General features: G+C 46.0%; 1 protein-coding gene across 1 annotated transcript in view; it reads right to left on the bottom strand.

Moving 5' to 3' along the window:
• Window positions 1-16,524, bottom strand: part of gse1b (Gse1 coiled-coil protein b) — a 161,301-nt gene that overhangs the window by 12,344 nt on the left and 132,433 nt on the right. Inside the window, exons 3-6 of the mRNA XM_086025544.1 lie at window positions 10,820-11,017; window positions 4,310-4,518; window positions 689-852; window positions 364-564 (exon numbers count right to left, since the gene is read on the bottom strand). Of these exons, the coding sequence (XP_085881670.1) occupies window positions 364-564; window positions 689-852; window positions 4,310-4,518; window positions 10,820-11,017 (772 nt within the window). The remainder of the gene's footprint in view (window positions 1-363; window positions 565-688; window positions 853-4,309; window positions 4,519-10,819; window positions 11,018-16,524) is intronic.

The raw sequence follows: 16,524 nt of genomic DNA on the forward strand, positions 1-16,524 counted from the left end.
CACTACATTAGAACTTTAAAGAAATGTTGATTCTTGAAAGGAATAAAAGAAACTAATTTGCCAATGTTTATTGTTCTGGTGGTAGTGTGCAGTTGCGTACAACTGCACTACAATACTTTCCTACCTTATTTCGAACATGACAGGGGCAAAATATTGGATGGACCTCATTGTATGATGCAATAGAGTTTTACACTAATGTAAACACAACCACAATTATTAACATCTTGCTGATAGTGTTGATATTTTTTTTTTAACACAGCTCAATAGAAACCGATATTCCTATAGTCTTGTATACAGGCTTGTACATTTTATTCCAAGGGCAAAGATGTGAGTCACCAAAACATTTTGTATGAAGAGGCCCACCTGTACGGGGTGAAGGAGGGGTGGGGCAAGTAGCTGGGATGGTAGTATGCAGCGGCGGCAGCTGCAGTGGCGGGGTCCAGGCCCAATGGCAAAGAGGGCATGCGGAGGGCATCCTCGGTTGTGGCATAGGGCCTGAAACCACGGAGGTACTCTTCTGGTACAGGACCAGGCGGCACGGCATTAGGTAACTGTCTGGGAAGGCTGTGAATACAAACAAAAGGAGGGCGTTGAAGTTCGGGGGAAATTGTAACAGTTTAAAGACATTGTACAATATGTTGGCTGAAAAAAAGTTTTCCAACATATTCAACGCAGAGTGACAACGCACTTGAGCGGCTGGAAACGTGAATCCTGCATCACAGCGCCAGGGGGGAGACCGAAGGCATAAGGGTTTCCCAGGAGGTGGGCGGGGACCGAGGGGGCCTTTTCCTGGGGGAGGGTCCCCTCCGTACCCAGCCGTTCCCTGCTGGCCCCACGAGGCCCGGAATCAGCCTGGGGGAGAGATGCAACGAGAGAGTCTTATTCATTGTTTGAGCAGACATGTGACCGACACGCTTGTCAGTGTTGATGGAGCCCATCCTGTGAGGGGAAAAGAGGACTGTTTATCATTCAGAAGTCTCTTCCACACTCTCTGCTTACAGCTCAAGCGCATGCAGCATTCCCTTACAAATATAAAAGCCTTCACCATTTCTCTTTGGGTATATGCTGTTGAATGAAAGAGTAGAGAACAAAGGCGACCCCCAGGTGGGACAAGCCGAAAGTCACAACAACGACAACTACATCTAATGCGTCTTTGTCATCCTTATGATCGATAACGATGTGATAATGTGCAGCACCAACACATGAACAATAAATTCCTAGATCGTGTGTGTGTCCAGCTTCCACACAACAACATCCACAGGGAAGGCAAAATCCAAAGCGAAACATCCCGCTGCCTGTGTTTCTTGTCGACCCTACATCTCTGTCACCTCCCTCTCTGCCTTTGGCAGCAAGCTTGGACTCACTTATCCAATTCCCTAACACATACACACGCGCAAGCACACACGTACACGCACACAAGCCGGCAGGCACCCACACGCGCACACACATACACGCACCATTTCAGAGCTACAAAGACATCCCGCTGTGGGAGTGGGAGTGCGCTTTCTGAAAGCTTTGGTTCCTCTTTGGCAACAAATGCAATTGCCGAACAGAGAATCTTGCAACCTTTGTAAGTTGTACAAGGAAAGTGTTTATGGGGGGATAGTGAGTAGAGGAAGAACAGCTCTCTCCGTGTGGATGGTAATGAAGGCAGGAGAGGAGAAGATAGTTCTTGCCCCCACTAAATTAACCTTTGGTCCGGGCAGGATTAGAGAGAAACCTTGCGACAGCGCTAGCCTACGTGTCACTGATAAAACAAATCCCATTTAGTGAGGCATTACCCTCCGCGTTGTGTTTCTGCAACCGGTGACCTAAGCTGACACTGATGTGCAACATCCCTCCTCAAATGCTCCCTGTCATTTTGCTCCAAAACATTATGTACCTGCATAAGTGAAAATTAACATCTCCATTTGCCATTTTTCTTTGTTTCGGGCTTAAAGCAGCATGCACATAAGTTGAGGCGATTCTGCGCGATGGCAATTTGCATGCACTGTCCGATAGCTTGACTGGAATATTGTACAGTATAAACACATCACAAGTTGCAGCTCTGTTTAAACTCATAAATCCTATGGTGAATTTAGACTCTTGGTTAATTTGAATGACAACAATGTCAACCAATATTCTGCACTGCACACCAAACTTGTTTTCGTAATCATGGCAGTGACGCAGCAACTGTTGGTTGGTGCAATGCCCAGATGATGATTACCAGCAGAGTCAACTGTTCCTTTCCACCCAATTTCACAGAAATCCCATCATAAGAGGATGCAGCAAAGCACTGCAGTGCTGCTGCAATTCTGCGATTGCCTCACCGCTGTCGCTGCACATCCTCGTCATGTTTCATCGAAACTACAAACGCATAAATCCAAAAGTATAAATGGGAATGATGAAGTAGAGCTAACCAGCTCTATGAAAATTACACTACTTTATGTTTGCACCAGCAAACTTGTGTATAAACAAAGGTACAAGCGACTGTACCAGAGAGACAAGTCACATTCCCCATTAGAAAAACATTTTCATTTACCCAGGCAGGCCTGGTACACCCGTGCTGACATGACACTTTGACCACTGACTTCTCTTTAACAGCAGCTTGTCATGAATGTACGCACTCACGCAAGTGGGCAGTCTTGAAGACACCATCCATTTTCAGCCATCTCCCTCGGAGCGAGCCAGGCCCCGTAACCTTCAGTGGCTGAGAGACCCTACACATTGTAGAGTGCTCGTTTACGCCTCTCAGATGGAGCCCTGACTCTAAATTGCCAATTAAAAAGCAATTACTGGCCGCAGCGGGAGCAGAATCCTGCAGTCATTAAAGCAAAATGCCAACGCACCAAACCCACCCTCCATCACTGCTTTGGCCATTACCCCCCCATGAAAGACTGCCTCGTCTAAAGGGATGCTGAATAGGAAGCAGGGCTCATATTGTATGTTAACACAGCAACAAACAAGCTTTTATTAGAGACTGTAAAGGGGTTTAGAGATAACACCACCGCCTCCATGCTAACTGTTTTTCTTTGGATTGAGTGACCTCTTTGGCCTTGCAGCTCTCTATGACCATGAGGGTCTTTGTGCTTTCTCAAGTAGCATCACAGCCAGACAGTGCTACAACTCCATCTTTTACATTCCCAGTGTTGCACTCGCCCACCCCAGCTTCTCTTTCCACATCAATTGCCTCGGCTTCTTCATTCTTCTGCTCCACAAAGCTGCTGGAGGCCCCAGAAACCTGCTGACATGACCTTTCCAATTCTCGCGTGACCTCTTCTTTACAAAGGCACATAAACATGTAAGTTAACAAACAGAAATGCTTACATGAGGAAGGGGTGTTTTCGATTTTACTGGCTGAATTGATGACACACTTGAGCGGCGAAAGACACTTCTGCCCCTCCAATTTCTGGCTGACCCTTGAACCCTACAAGTGTTATTTTGTAAAAAGCCATGGCTAAAGTGAGTGAGGGTCATCGGGAGGGGGGGAGGGGCCATCTGAGGGGGGTTCGGGCGAGAGGACAATGGCCTGAACGAACTTGCATATTTCAAGATGCGTGACCTCCTCACTGGCTGTTTGCTATGCCCCCCTTTTGCCTCTCTACCTATCCCTATCCCTTCAGATCCATCAAACAAAGTGTCCAGGGCCAGTTTGTGCATGGTGCCAGGCAAGTGCTGTCCATAACCGTGTGCTTGGCCTCCGCCATTAGCCCTGAGCTGAGATAAGAAGGCTTAAAGCAAGGCCATAATCCATAATCCACTCCTTATCAAAGCAAGCAGCTCTCCCTCCCTGCCTCTTTCTAATGCCCCACTGCAGAACAGCAACGGTGTGTCAGGACTCACGAGGTGGAGGATGCACTTGACTGCGTGGGTGAGGAAGGTGGGACTAAAAGTGTAGTTGGCAGAGGATGAAGAGCCTCAGGGCTGGGGACTTTGCATGAGCTGCTCCAAGGGCAAGAGGGTTAAGTAGGGAGCCTGTCACCTTGATGTCCCAGGGGCAGCTGGCATTGTTGAAGTTATAGAGCCAAAGGGGGTGCCAACGGTGGGTATTGGTGGCATGATAGTGAACTCGTTACCTCCCAACTATGTCAAATGCACCAATGTCAAATATATACCACTATAGTTTTGAGTAACAGGTCAAGCAAAACAAAAAAACCCCACACATTAATCCCTCGTGAGCCTGTCTGCGTGCGCGCTTGTGCTAACTGGCAAGCTGAAGAATAAACACTCCATCGCCGCTTAGACGGCACACAAGGAAATAGAAGGCCTAAAAATAGAACAGCTTTTGCAGAAGGCTCTTTTTTCTTTTCTTTTTTCTTTTTTTTTTTACCTGGCGTCCCTCGCTCCTCCAGAGGCCGTTGCTAGTCTTGGTTGGAGCAATGGTGACGACGGGTGGAGTGTTTGGCACGTTGTGGCCTGCTGGGGGAACCAGGACAGGCCCTGGACCAAGAGGACCCCTCTTGGGCGTACTGACTGGAGAACTGTGGTTGGTGGCTGGCGACGACACTGGAGAGGATTCACTGCTGATGGAGGAGGCAGCTGGGGAATGACAGGGAAGAGATTTTAGTGTGTTAAGGATATTAGCCTGCTTGACACAAGGGGAATTGATTAGTAATGTAATATATAGCCATCGTGTGACCTTGCAGCGCATATGGATACTTGGGAAGGGCATAATAATTGTATGCATCAATTTTGCTCATGCAGAATTGTCTTCAGTGCTTATCAAGATGTGTAGGTTGTGTACGTGTAGTTAAGCAAAGAAGCCATTAATCATGGATTATCCAACCAGCAGAGGGTGCAATTAATTCAGGATCAACTCATTTGCTGATTGAACCTGTGTAAAAAAAATACCCCCTCAAAAAAAAAAAAAAAAATCAAAAACAGGAAGTACAAGGTCTGAAGTGGTTCTGTGAAGTGGTTTGGTTTGGAGTTTAGGGTTGGTGTTGAGTTGTTTTTCCAGCATTCACATTTAATGTTTTTAATTTTCAAAGGAATGTAATTTCTTGGAGGAAAAAAGTCTTCTTCAAAATTGTCTTTTATATAAACAAATACAATTGTCTCTGTCATCAATCTTTTTTCCAGATTCATAGATCAGAAGAAGATAATTTGTTCAAATAATGTATATTCCTTACTAAAGCTGAAAAGGGGATTGTAGCAATGCAATAGCAACCGATAACACACTTGAAAGACCAGATGTATGGCCCTGGGCCACTATTATAAAGTGACAGTGATTAGAATGAGCGGCCACACCACAGAAACGTTGCTCGAGAGTGAAACACTCGTACTGAATGTACATAGTTGCACATCCTGGTAGATTTGCAATTCCGCTGCATGCACGCACGCACACACCCCCACACACACCCCAACACACACACACACACACACACACACATACACAGCAGGTGGCAAGAAGCTGGCCCAGTGAGCTTCTCTGCTGTGCTGAGGCTTGCGTCACATTAACAAAACCCTCCAGGGACTGCCTGTAGAAGAGGGTCACAGTCTGGTCACATGCCTCGCTTTCCTCACTTCTCACTTTCTCTCTTTGTAGTCCCAACACTCCCAAAATGACATGCTCACATTCACACATCCAGCAGTTTCAGTTTAAGGACCACACATATTTACTGTAGCTGTATCTATGCTGATAACCATGATTCCTCACAAGGGTGCCCAACAGCCTTATCCTTTCTTCCATAATCTTGTCCGGCGGGTCTCCTTGGCTCATCAGAAAGGCAGCATTGCACAGTCAAACTGGGTCACTCACAACCATCTCAATGGGACACACACTTCAATGTGAGAGCAAGAAAAGTAGACAAAAGAGCATCTTCTGCAAGCAGGTAGTTGAAGCGTCTACAATCTCGCAGGCGGCCGCACAAAAGAAAGCAGTTGAAACCGCAGGCTCTTTTTCAGTTTCAGGTCTACTTCCTCCCCACCTTCCCCACCATCAGAACAAAAACCACAAGTCTCTTCCATATCACCATTTCTTCCAAGCCACGGTTACCATGGTAACTGAACAGACAACATCCTCTCATTGTGGGTGCGGTCAGGACATTGACTGATTCTAACATTTCATTCTGACAAATAATACCACTGAATAATGGAAGGAATCAATAATGGCAGGAAGACTACCGTCCCGAAAACTGGAAATCTATGGTAGAAAGAGCGGTGGGGTTGGGGTGTGTAGTTGGCAAGCACAGTGAGGTGAGACATGGAAATGAAAAATGAGATTGGTGGTGACTGGGGGTTAAAAAAATAAAGTGAGAGTGCAAAGGAGGTATGAGGTGAGGCAAGAGGTGCAGCAGAAAGGAAAACAGTCTGAGGATTGGTGGTGGGGGTGTTGGGGGGCATATCTTGTCTACACAAAGGCAATTAGTAGCTTAATCCTCCCCTCTCACCTTGGAGAGCCATTACTTTCCCCTGCAAGACTTGGCCAATCAATAGCTGCCCACTCAGCCTGGGGAACGGAGGTACACTTAATACAGCTCTTGTGTCACAGCCTATTCACTGATCATCGCACGCACGCACACACACACACACACGCGCACACCCCCCCTCCCTCCACACACACACACACACACAATTCTCTACAAGTATGGGGGAGCAAATGAAGCTGGAAGGAGAGAAGAGGCAGAGATGAGAGGAAAGGAGCAGTGATCACAGTGATACTGTACTGCTAAGCAACAGACCTCCACTCCATTTATTTCACCCGCCCGTCCCCCCTCAAGCCCACCTCTCATCTCCTATATTTCCTCCTCCTTTTCCATGTTAAAAGCAGAGAAAATTGGAGAAGAGACAGGGCAGCTTAAATAATTAAGTGAACAGGTGAGTGGGGAAAAAGACAGCTCGATAACGACAAAAAAATGAACACAAAACCTGTCTGCATTTCCTTTAACAACCTTCACGGTGACCAGATAGATACCCAACAACAATTTCCCAATACCTTACCTCCTTTTCTATTCAAACAACAAGTACCACATCACTATCAATTATTCTAAAATACAAAATTCTTACTCATGCCTACTCTTCCGTCGACACTAACAGTGAATGTGGCTACTTGTACAGTTACAAGGCAATGACCAAACTACAGTACTCTCATATCTTCCTACACTGCACTGATGGCTCCATCCTTAATGTGCATGAGTCCAAATTGGCGATGATCTGTCAATGCCATTCTGAAGCTAGTACATGCAAATATAAGTTGTTAAAACAAAATATACTTTTAAGATGACGGCCAGATAAAGGTGGACATAAATCAATCGTTGAGCAATCATGTCTTCAAGTCATTATGGCAAAAATGGAGTTCACTACTTCACTGAAACCGGTAGACGTGCTGTTAATTTCTGACTAGTGAACTAGTTTGCGATCTGAAGAAGAACAACAAATCAGCTACGCAAAGTTGAGCAGATCTTTTCTCTTTCACAGCTCCGGCAAGCAATAGGTACTTTGTTTTGTTTTATATGGCATTTAGTGTGAAGACGTTTTGGAAAAAACACCCCCTCCACAGTACTTCTGATCTACATAATGCAAAAAATGTACATATATACTTTAAAGAGAGGAACCAAGACAGAGAGGCCGCAAAGATGACGAGACAATGTGATGATGGAGAGCGAGGCTGTTTGAGTTATGTGAAGCTTCTTTCTGGATCGTGTCCTCTATTAATGTACAAGTCTCCACTCTCCCAGGTTGCCTGTGCACTTGACCGCTCAAGCGAAGCCACACATGCGCACACATATTTACGACAAACAACAGACCAAGCTGTTGTCAAAGGCTGAAGTTTGTCCCTTCATCTATTGACCTCACGTAGTCAATAGATGAAGCTCCCCTTCCAAAAAAATAAACTTACCCCCCCCCCCCCAAAAAAAGTGGTTCGAAAGTGGTTTGAAAATACAGAGAAAAAGGGACATTCTTTTTTCAGCTGACTGTATAAACTGTACACTGCTCTTAAATGCTCTTCAATGCAGCAACTGATGAGGGTCACGCAAGAAATCCGGTTATGTTACATGGAGGAGGTTGAATGGTGGTGTGGTGTCAAATGGGCTTGTTTGTGAGTGTGTCAGTGCCAGTCACAGCCTGGAGGCTTTTGCCTTGAAGATACATGCGCAGCACAGCCAGGCAGTGCGAGCTCCAGGCAGGTTCCAGATGGAGAGGTCACAGACACACTGCCTCACTGTCCCAGCATGCTCCAAGAAACAAGGAGAGCCTCCGGACACATGCGCACAAACACACTTCTCACAGACAATCTCAGAGTAACACCTCAGGTTCGCACAAATCTGCTAATTACCTTCAAATGTTTTTTTTGTCCTGCCAATGTACTTCACTATCTTGTGCACCTTTGTTCTCTCTCTCTCTCTGTAGTCACTCTATTTCCAAGCTGGGTACAACAGTTGGTATGAAGCCAGTGATGAAATTCTGATGATGTGTCTACAAGCGCGTCAGAGGAAACAACTGCGAGGATTAAACCCAGATCTGCCTAATTAATCACATATCAGCAGGCTGGGCTTTTTGAGGCAGTGTGTTATCAGCACTTTGTGTGTGTGCGCGTGTGTTTTGTGCCACTCTGAAGCTCATTATCCATCACCTCCCCTCTTCAGCGCAGCACTCAGCACACGGAACTATTCATTATACTTGCCACAGACAAGTGAAAATTCGTGTGTCTGGGTATGCATGTGTGCATATAAACAGCGACGGTGCTGTGGGACTTAAATGAGTTCAATAGCTGCCGGCGGTGATAGCGGCACTAAAACCAAGATAATTCCTCCAGGCCATAGGACGGTGAGTCATTCCATCCCATATGCAGTATCCTGCACAACTCATCTAACCACGGCGTGAGAGATTGAGTCAAAGCGGCTCATGAAAAGATGGCAGGCTGCAGCTTGCTTACAAGGTTGCAAAGGCAACTATTTGCATGCGTGGGGCTGTTGGGGTGTGTTGCCGATAAATACAGGCGAAGAAATTTATGTGGCTGGAGTTCCGGGGGTGACACACTTCGACACACCCCGGGGTCATGGCTCGGAACACAAGTGGAGTTGCCCTTGATGCCCCAATGACTGACTCATATTACACATCACATCCTAGACCAGCCAGATGGCACAGTCAGCAGGACGCAAAAATAGCAAAGTAGCTTTTTTTGTGATTTTATTAAAAACGGTGCTTGGGATTTATCAGCAATTATCCGATGAGGTGACCTTTTGTACAACAAAGACAAAGAATTCGACTTGGTATTCGCACATATTCTCATCTTGCAGCAGGATGGGAAAATATTAAAAAGCAAGACAGAGTGATAAGAAGAGAACTATCTTACAAAAAAAAAAACAAGCCCCAGACAAAAAAAAAAAAAAAAAAAAGTAGGTGGCAAGAATGGCTTCTGGAAGGAAATTTTTCTTTTGGAGGGAGACAGAAGTAGAAAGTAATAGAGCGCGCATACAGGGTTGAGGGCGTGAAGTGAGATGAAGGGGAGAAGGATCACGAGGGAGGTGATGAGAGCTGAGTCCTCTCTCTATCTGCACTTAATAAATCATTTGCAGGGGAGCAACGTGTCTGGGGACAGCCAGGAGGCTGATTTAAGAGCCTGAGCAAGGATGGACAACAGGGCTAGCTGGGTCTCAACAAAAGCTAGATATGAGCACACACAAACATATACAGGCCTCCATTAACTCCAGATGGGGAACGAGAAAGTCACCAAGTGGTCACGCTGCAAAGTTCTAATGGGGTGAGGTTAGTAACAAGGTTGGGAAAAAAATATTGATAGTGCGATGTGCTGTATCATAGCGCACTACAGAGACGATATACAGTAATGCATTGTATATGTGCACCCCACTCCCACAATAATTGTATCTTATAATAACTGGTTACTGTACATTAACCACGAAAAGCATTTCATTTCCAGGTATTTATATCTGAATTGGATACACAACTTACACAAGATAGGAAAATTAGTTGGAACCCACCCATTTTTCACACGAGCAAAGCTCCTGGAACACGTGACTGGCGGTTGAGTTTTCTTATCCAGTTGTTTCCAATTACATTGGTTATTTAAATGAGACTTTACACAAATGTGATCAGATGAATCGGATCGACAGATATTTGACATTTTATGCAAAATCAGACACTGGTTGTAGTAATTTGCTGATCGATCATTGATCGGATCTGAAAATAAGACATGACAGCAAACACAATCTCGTTCAATCCAGGGACGCTCTGAGCTGCCATCTTTAGTAATCCAAGGTTCCTCAGCATATGCAGTCAGATTAAATCTTCCCCCCAATATTACTAAATAATTATGGGTCGGGTCGCCCCACCTTTACCAAAGTGATGGAAAGGGAAAAAAAACTTGGAGAAAAAAATGATTGTGCTCACGATCCCCAACATACAAGCTCAACTGTAAAACTCATTGGCAGTAAATGCCATAGCTTGGACTTGCATGGCTTCTTTTAGGATGGATTCATTCATCTTCATTCACCAACAACATGATGGCAGCGGCAAAATGAACCTTTATTACACTGTGTATGTATGTAAAGATGTAACCAACTGACTGGAAGATCCTCCATTATGCTAATGAGCCAAAATGCAGTGACCCAAAACACGCCGCAAAAACAACGGACGATTACATCACGGGCAAGTGGAAGGTTTTGCACTGGCCAAGTCAATTCCTCTCCTTTCCTCTTCATTCCATTTTCTTAAGGGCCGTCAACTAAGTCAATCCCTTGCCTATAAATAGCAATATTGCACTCAGCTGCACAAACGGCCCATGAAACGCTTCCATACACAAATACAGCACCAACAAATATGTCATGCAGACAGTTGTGACGGAGGCTCTGGCTTCATGCTCGCATCAGAACTTTACCTCGAGGTTCTTCTGCCTGTTTTGCCAGTTTTCGGAGGGCTGCAGCGAATCCTGAGTGAGCCGACTGGGCAGCTGGGCTTCCATTGGCTACGATGGAGCCGTTAAGAGGCGACGGGGTGAGAGGGCTGACCGTCGCCGTTGTACGGGTTGCCGTGGAGATCATTCCTAAGGATGGTGACTTTGGCTCATGGCTCATGCCTGCAAACAAACAGAAGGGACGTAACGATTTCAATAGCCGATAGAGAGTTTACCAAAAAGTTGATGATGTGATGATGAGTGACGTTTACTCATTCAAACGCTCTCACATTAGTGAAAATAATATACCATTGAACGACAGATATGTAAATGAGAAAAGAACAACACATAAAGCCGTTCTCTTGCACAGTGACAGTGCGGTGCTGAGTTTCTGTGACAGCTGGAGCGGATGGGGATTGGTGGTGTGAGGGGCAGTGGGCCATTCATTGTATAGCTTGGGGTCAGAGGTGGGAGGTTACGAGGGCAGGTCGACCTTCCTCAGCCGAGACTGAAAAGTCTGGCTGCATGTCTGCTTGAGGTCAAAGGTGAGACAATACACAACGTCGGAACGGCGCATGCCCCGACACAATCAAAGTGATTGTGTTACCTTGCGTGTTAACTGTGAATGTTATCACAGTTCGCATGTTTATGAGGCTTCCTCCAATAGCACGACATAAAAGGCTGATTTCTCATGTAAGACAGTTGGAAGGGAAGAAAGGGTGGGAGGTGGTTCCCTTCCTTCCTGTGTGTGTCTTGTGTGTGTATGTGGAAAGGTGACACCGTGTTGACAGCCCCTCAGTCAGTGGAAGCCTTAAATGCCAGAAGGGCGTGTGATAGCCTTACATGCTCCGACAACACACACACACACGCACACACACGCGAACGGCAGTTCAGAGGACAGTTTATATCCAGACTGGTATACTCAGAAAACTAGCACAAAAATGACCCACTGACATGGAAAAGAAATGTCAATAACTCAATTGTATAAATAGGATTTGATCTGAGTTTACTCTCGAGGCTGAGAGGGCTATAAATAGATTGTGTCCCCTCCGGAGCTGAGCAGCACGGCATCCTGCATGTGTCTGACACACACACACACGCTGACACATACGCAGCAGTGGATTCATACATGAGGGAGAGTGAGAAAGAGAGAGAGAGAGAGAGAGAGGGAGAGAGAATAACATTCCCAACAGCTCACAGATAGTCCTGGCTGTAACCCCCCAGTTACCCGGTGCACTCCGTGTGAACCCGGTGCACAATTAATAATGGAGTCAACAATGATGACTACTGGCTGAACAATACACACTGCGCCATTGGGAACGTGGCAAAGGAGCAAACACACACACTGCCCTGTCCGGTAATACTACTTAGTCAAGCCGCTTTCTGGCATAGAAATTCCATAAAGGCAGGAGAAGAGCGTAAACGAAAGACAGAGAGCGACCATTGAAGAAGAAATGTACATAAATGTACATAAATCAAGACAGAAGGCTGCGTGGGGACCGCACACATCAAGCCACATGGTGAAAGGAGACAGACGAGCATAAAGCTTGACAAACACAGAGCCACACATCCGGCGGTCTGGCCCCGGTTCCTGTCACCTCCACTCATCACAATCCTCTCCCCCCGCCAAACAGACAAACACATGTGTGGTTGTAGCTCCTTACTGCACAAAGGAGTGGAAGCGCCTGGATCCCCCATGTCTGCATCTTCACATTCAGCCCACACCAGCGCGCACCGGCGGCCACTGAGAGGACGCACACCATCTTCCTGCTCCCTCACGTCTATCTATCTCCTCTCGTCTGCCTGTCCGCCTGCTCTCCCTCCCCGCCTGCGTTGCCGTCTCTGGTGCTGCCTCTCACAAAGACCGTTTGGAGCTTATCTAACAAAGCAACACACCGCACGCGCTGCCTATCTCTCCCCTCCGTGTTCTCGCTCTCTCCCTCTGAGTGAGAAAACAGAAATTCTTAGCCTAGCAGCTGCTGCGATGTCACATGACCTCAGCCCCCCCACCCACCCACACACATAAACCTCCCTCCTTCACACTCTCCCTCCTCCACCCCTCTCAACCTATAATTCCTTAACCATTTGTAGATAACAGACACAGGCATGCATGGCTTGCCAAAGCGAGCTGTATGGGGGAGGGAGAGAGAGAGAGAGAGAGAGAGAGAGAAGATGCTCAGCCCTTCGCCACGCGTGACCCCTTTGCTAAAATGTGTGCGAATGTATTGACGCAATTGGAAACACAAAGGTTTAGTAAATTCCCCTTCCCTCCTCGAGACGAAAAGACATGTTGTGGCCTGTGACAAGCCCTGGAGCGTGGAGGAACCGTGGTGTTAGGAACATTGCCCACAATGAGCTCAGCTCAATTGACTTTAGAGGCATACTTGGGTTGTCATCGCTATTTTGACATTCCCAACAACAATGGAAAGACGCAAAAAAGCAACTTCCCCACACCAAACTGAGGACGGCATATTTATGTGAGACCAGAGGCTATCAGGGTGACCGCAGTGGAGTATAGTGGGTAAGTAAAAGCACAGCTTACGCTCTGTCTGTCCTGCTCTCGCTGCAGGGGTGTGAATGGGTCATATTTTTTAGTGGCTTCCTGCCGCCACTTCTCCTTTTTTTCCTCAGAAGGGCGAGGGAGCAGGAAGACCGGGGAGATGACAGCGGAAAGGGATTACCATCGGGGCACAGCTCCACGGTCGTGAGCACAGAGCAAAAGGTCACCTTTTGACAAAGCGCTACTCTGTTCTTCAGGACATGCTCTCGCTTTATCTCCCCATCATCACACACCTCAGCTTGTTCTTATCATGAGGCAACCACCGTCAGAGATCTGACCCAGATTGAGTCAGGTGCCGTCACAACTCTAATGAAAGCAAAACGATTTCAGTGTGACGCTATGGACAACGTCATAAAAAAAACAACTACTTAATGAATCAGTACAGGAATAAGACTTAAGACCATCAGTCTCCCGTGCTTCATGATTTATCTTCAACAATTTTGGACATTCCAAAGTTCCTCCTCAAACATCAGTAGTAGTCCTCCTCCTCCTCCTCCTTTTTATGACTGCATTGCAAGACCGCTGATACTGAGAGTTATATGCACAAAAGGATGTAAAGGGAAAAAAAAAGATCCACCAAGAGCTTGGTTTAACAAGACAACAGCACACGAGAAAAAGCATTTATACCAAAGGAGATGATGGTACTCAGACCCTACTGACTAACACACCAGTGAGCCAGCCTCCAGGTCAGTCTTACAAGGCGATTGGAAGCTCTAGAAATAGCCAGTAGATGGCGTCATCTCCCAGATCATTTGTAAAGCATGCACAGGTCCCAGCCTTGCCTTTTAAATCCAATCACATGCAAGACAGGAGGGGAGAAACTGATTTAACTGATAATACTGTTTTGCATGAAACTCTAAGGAGACGTGAATACACAATATGTTTTGGCACACAGTTCAACAGTTCAACAGTTGCACTGGCAAGCCATTTGTTAAAAGGAATCTGTTATACACACTGAGCTTCCTCGTGCTGTTTCGCCCTCGGGGAAAATAAAACAAAAGGTCTGAAAAACGGAATGTAGATTACAACAAACCACAAACGCACACACATGGTCTGAACAGATTGACTGCTAAATGCCATACCGTAAACACACAGTATTAACACCCCACAGAGTAAAGCTCATCACTAACCCCCATCACCGAATAAACACACAGTTCCACCTTTCAGCGGTTTGAATTCGGATTTCTCTCTCTCTCTCGGTCTCTCTCTCTCTCTCTCTCTCTCTCTCTCTCTCTCTCTCTGACACACACACAAACAAAATCCTCTTGGCTCCTGTGTGCCCCGGCCAGTGTGGAGATAATGCAGTGGCAGCTTTGGCGAGTGGTTAATCTTTAACCAGGAAGGGATTTGCCTATCAGCTTGTTAAAACTAGCAGTGGCAGCCCATCGGACTGATCCATCTACCGGCTCGTCTACGTCAAGTTGAACAAAAGCCAGGCTGGAAGCGGATCGCCTATAACAACCGCAGAAGCACTGTTCGCTTCAAGAGAATGCAGATGCTTTTTTAACAAGCTTGGAACGCTTTCATTTTAGCATCCTCCTCATGCTGGCCAGACAAATGTTGCTGCAATTCACTGACATGCCACATTTTGGCAAGGAAGTTAGCGAAAACCGTATTCAAATCGAACTCTCGTAAATTCAACAATCGTGCTGTTGTTGACTTTTCCCACTGTACAGTACTAGCAGAACGAATACACTCCGTGCACTGTACTGGTTCTTCCAGAAACCTGCTGGAAGGGTTTGACTATTAGCAACTCCGGTTCATACAACACATTTGTCAACTCTTCTTTGTTTGTAGATGAGCTTTAACGATATGGGTGGAATGCTAATAACACACAAGTGACTTATTAATATCCTGTTTTTGGAGACCAGTGTGAATTTTGCAACATGAAGTGTTCAATAAAATGTTCACATCATAGAACATGATAGCTGTTGAAAAAGGGGATCACACATTTTTTGCTCACCGGGGGAAAAAAAAAAAACCAGCTTTCATTTGAGGGCCAGTTCAACTTCCTGTCATGGTGAAATGAGCCAGGGTTAAGTAGCTCAGCCACTCAAACGGGAGGGATTTTGGAGTTAGTGTGATGAGAACATGTCATCCGCTATGGCTGACAGCCTTGTTAGCTGTGCTGAGGGGCTGTCCAAGGGGGAGAGCACTCTTACTATAAAAGCCACAGAGAAATACAAGTGACGTGAACAAACGAAGTTAGAAGCAGCTTGTATAAAGGACATGACTTCCCTCTGAATTACAGAGAGCGATTCAAGAGAGAAAAAAACTACAGCTACAGTTAGGTCAACAGGTATTTGGACAACGACAGATTGTACAATTTCTACACACCACGCAGGATTTGAAATAAAACAATCAACAAATGTGTGTGTGTGTGGTTGAAGTTTAGACTTTTGGATTACATTTTAGAGGTCGAAAGTGGAAAAAGAATACATTTTAGGAACTGCAGCCGTTGCAGAGCACCTACATTTTTAAGGGTCACAATCATTTGGACAGTGACATAATATTTGATCATTGCACATGCACACACTATAGTCAGAGTTTCCTCTTGAACATGCTTTACCAACACTTACCTTTCAAAATGAATGAATGAAAACCAAACAAAACAATACAAAATACCTACAGACCGAAATGTACATAACCAAATGACTGAAGGAATAAGAACAGCCCTTAAGGTAAAATCTTCTGTTTAGTAATCTTGTCCACACCAGTTAAGGTACAAGTAGGTGCTAAGTGGAAAGTGAAGCTTTGGTATGAGTATACAGACTCACTCACTCACTCACTCACAGCATAGTACATTAGAGCACAGCAGGATAAACCTGCTCTGGTGGTTCCAGGTTTGTTTGACTTCAAAGATGAGATGTCAGGGCAATCTAGCCTTGAGCGTGAAAGGACGGATGTGTCTGTTTGTGTGCTTGCAAGTACGCACACACCTGCAAGCGCAGGTCTGAGCGCGTGCACGCCACCTCATTTGCCTCATGGCAAAGGCCAAGAAATCATATCAAGGAAATCCTGCAACGGTAGTTCTGTGACTACCGAGCCGAAGCGCGAGAAGGAAGACAAAGAGTCGGGGTGAGAAACAAGGAAGGGAGGAGCCAAGAATCAGGAAGGCAGCCAGCGAGCG

Source organism: Filicampus tigris, chromosome 3 (assembly GCF_054856515.1).
Source record: "Filicampus tigris isolate MCC_2025a chromosome 3, RoL_Ftig_1.0, whole genome shotgun sequence".
NCBI classification, from domain to species: Eukaryota; Metazoa; Chordata; class Actinopteri; order Syngnathiformes; family Syngnathidae; genus Filicampus; species Filicampus tigris.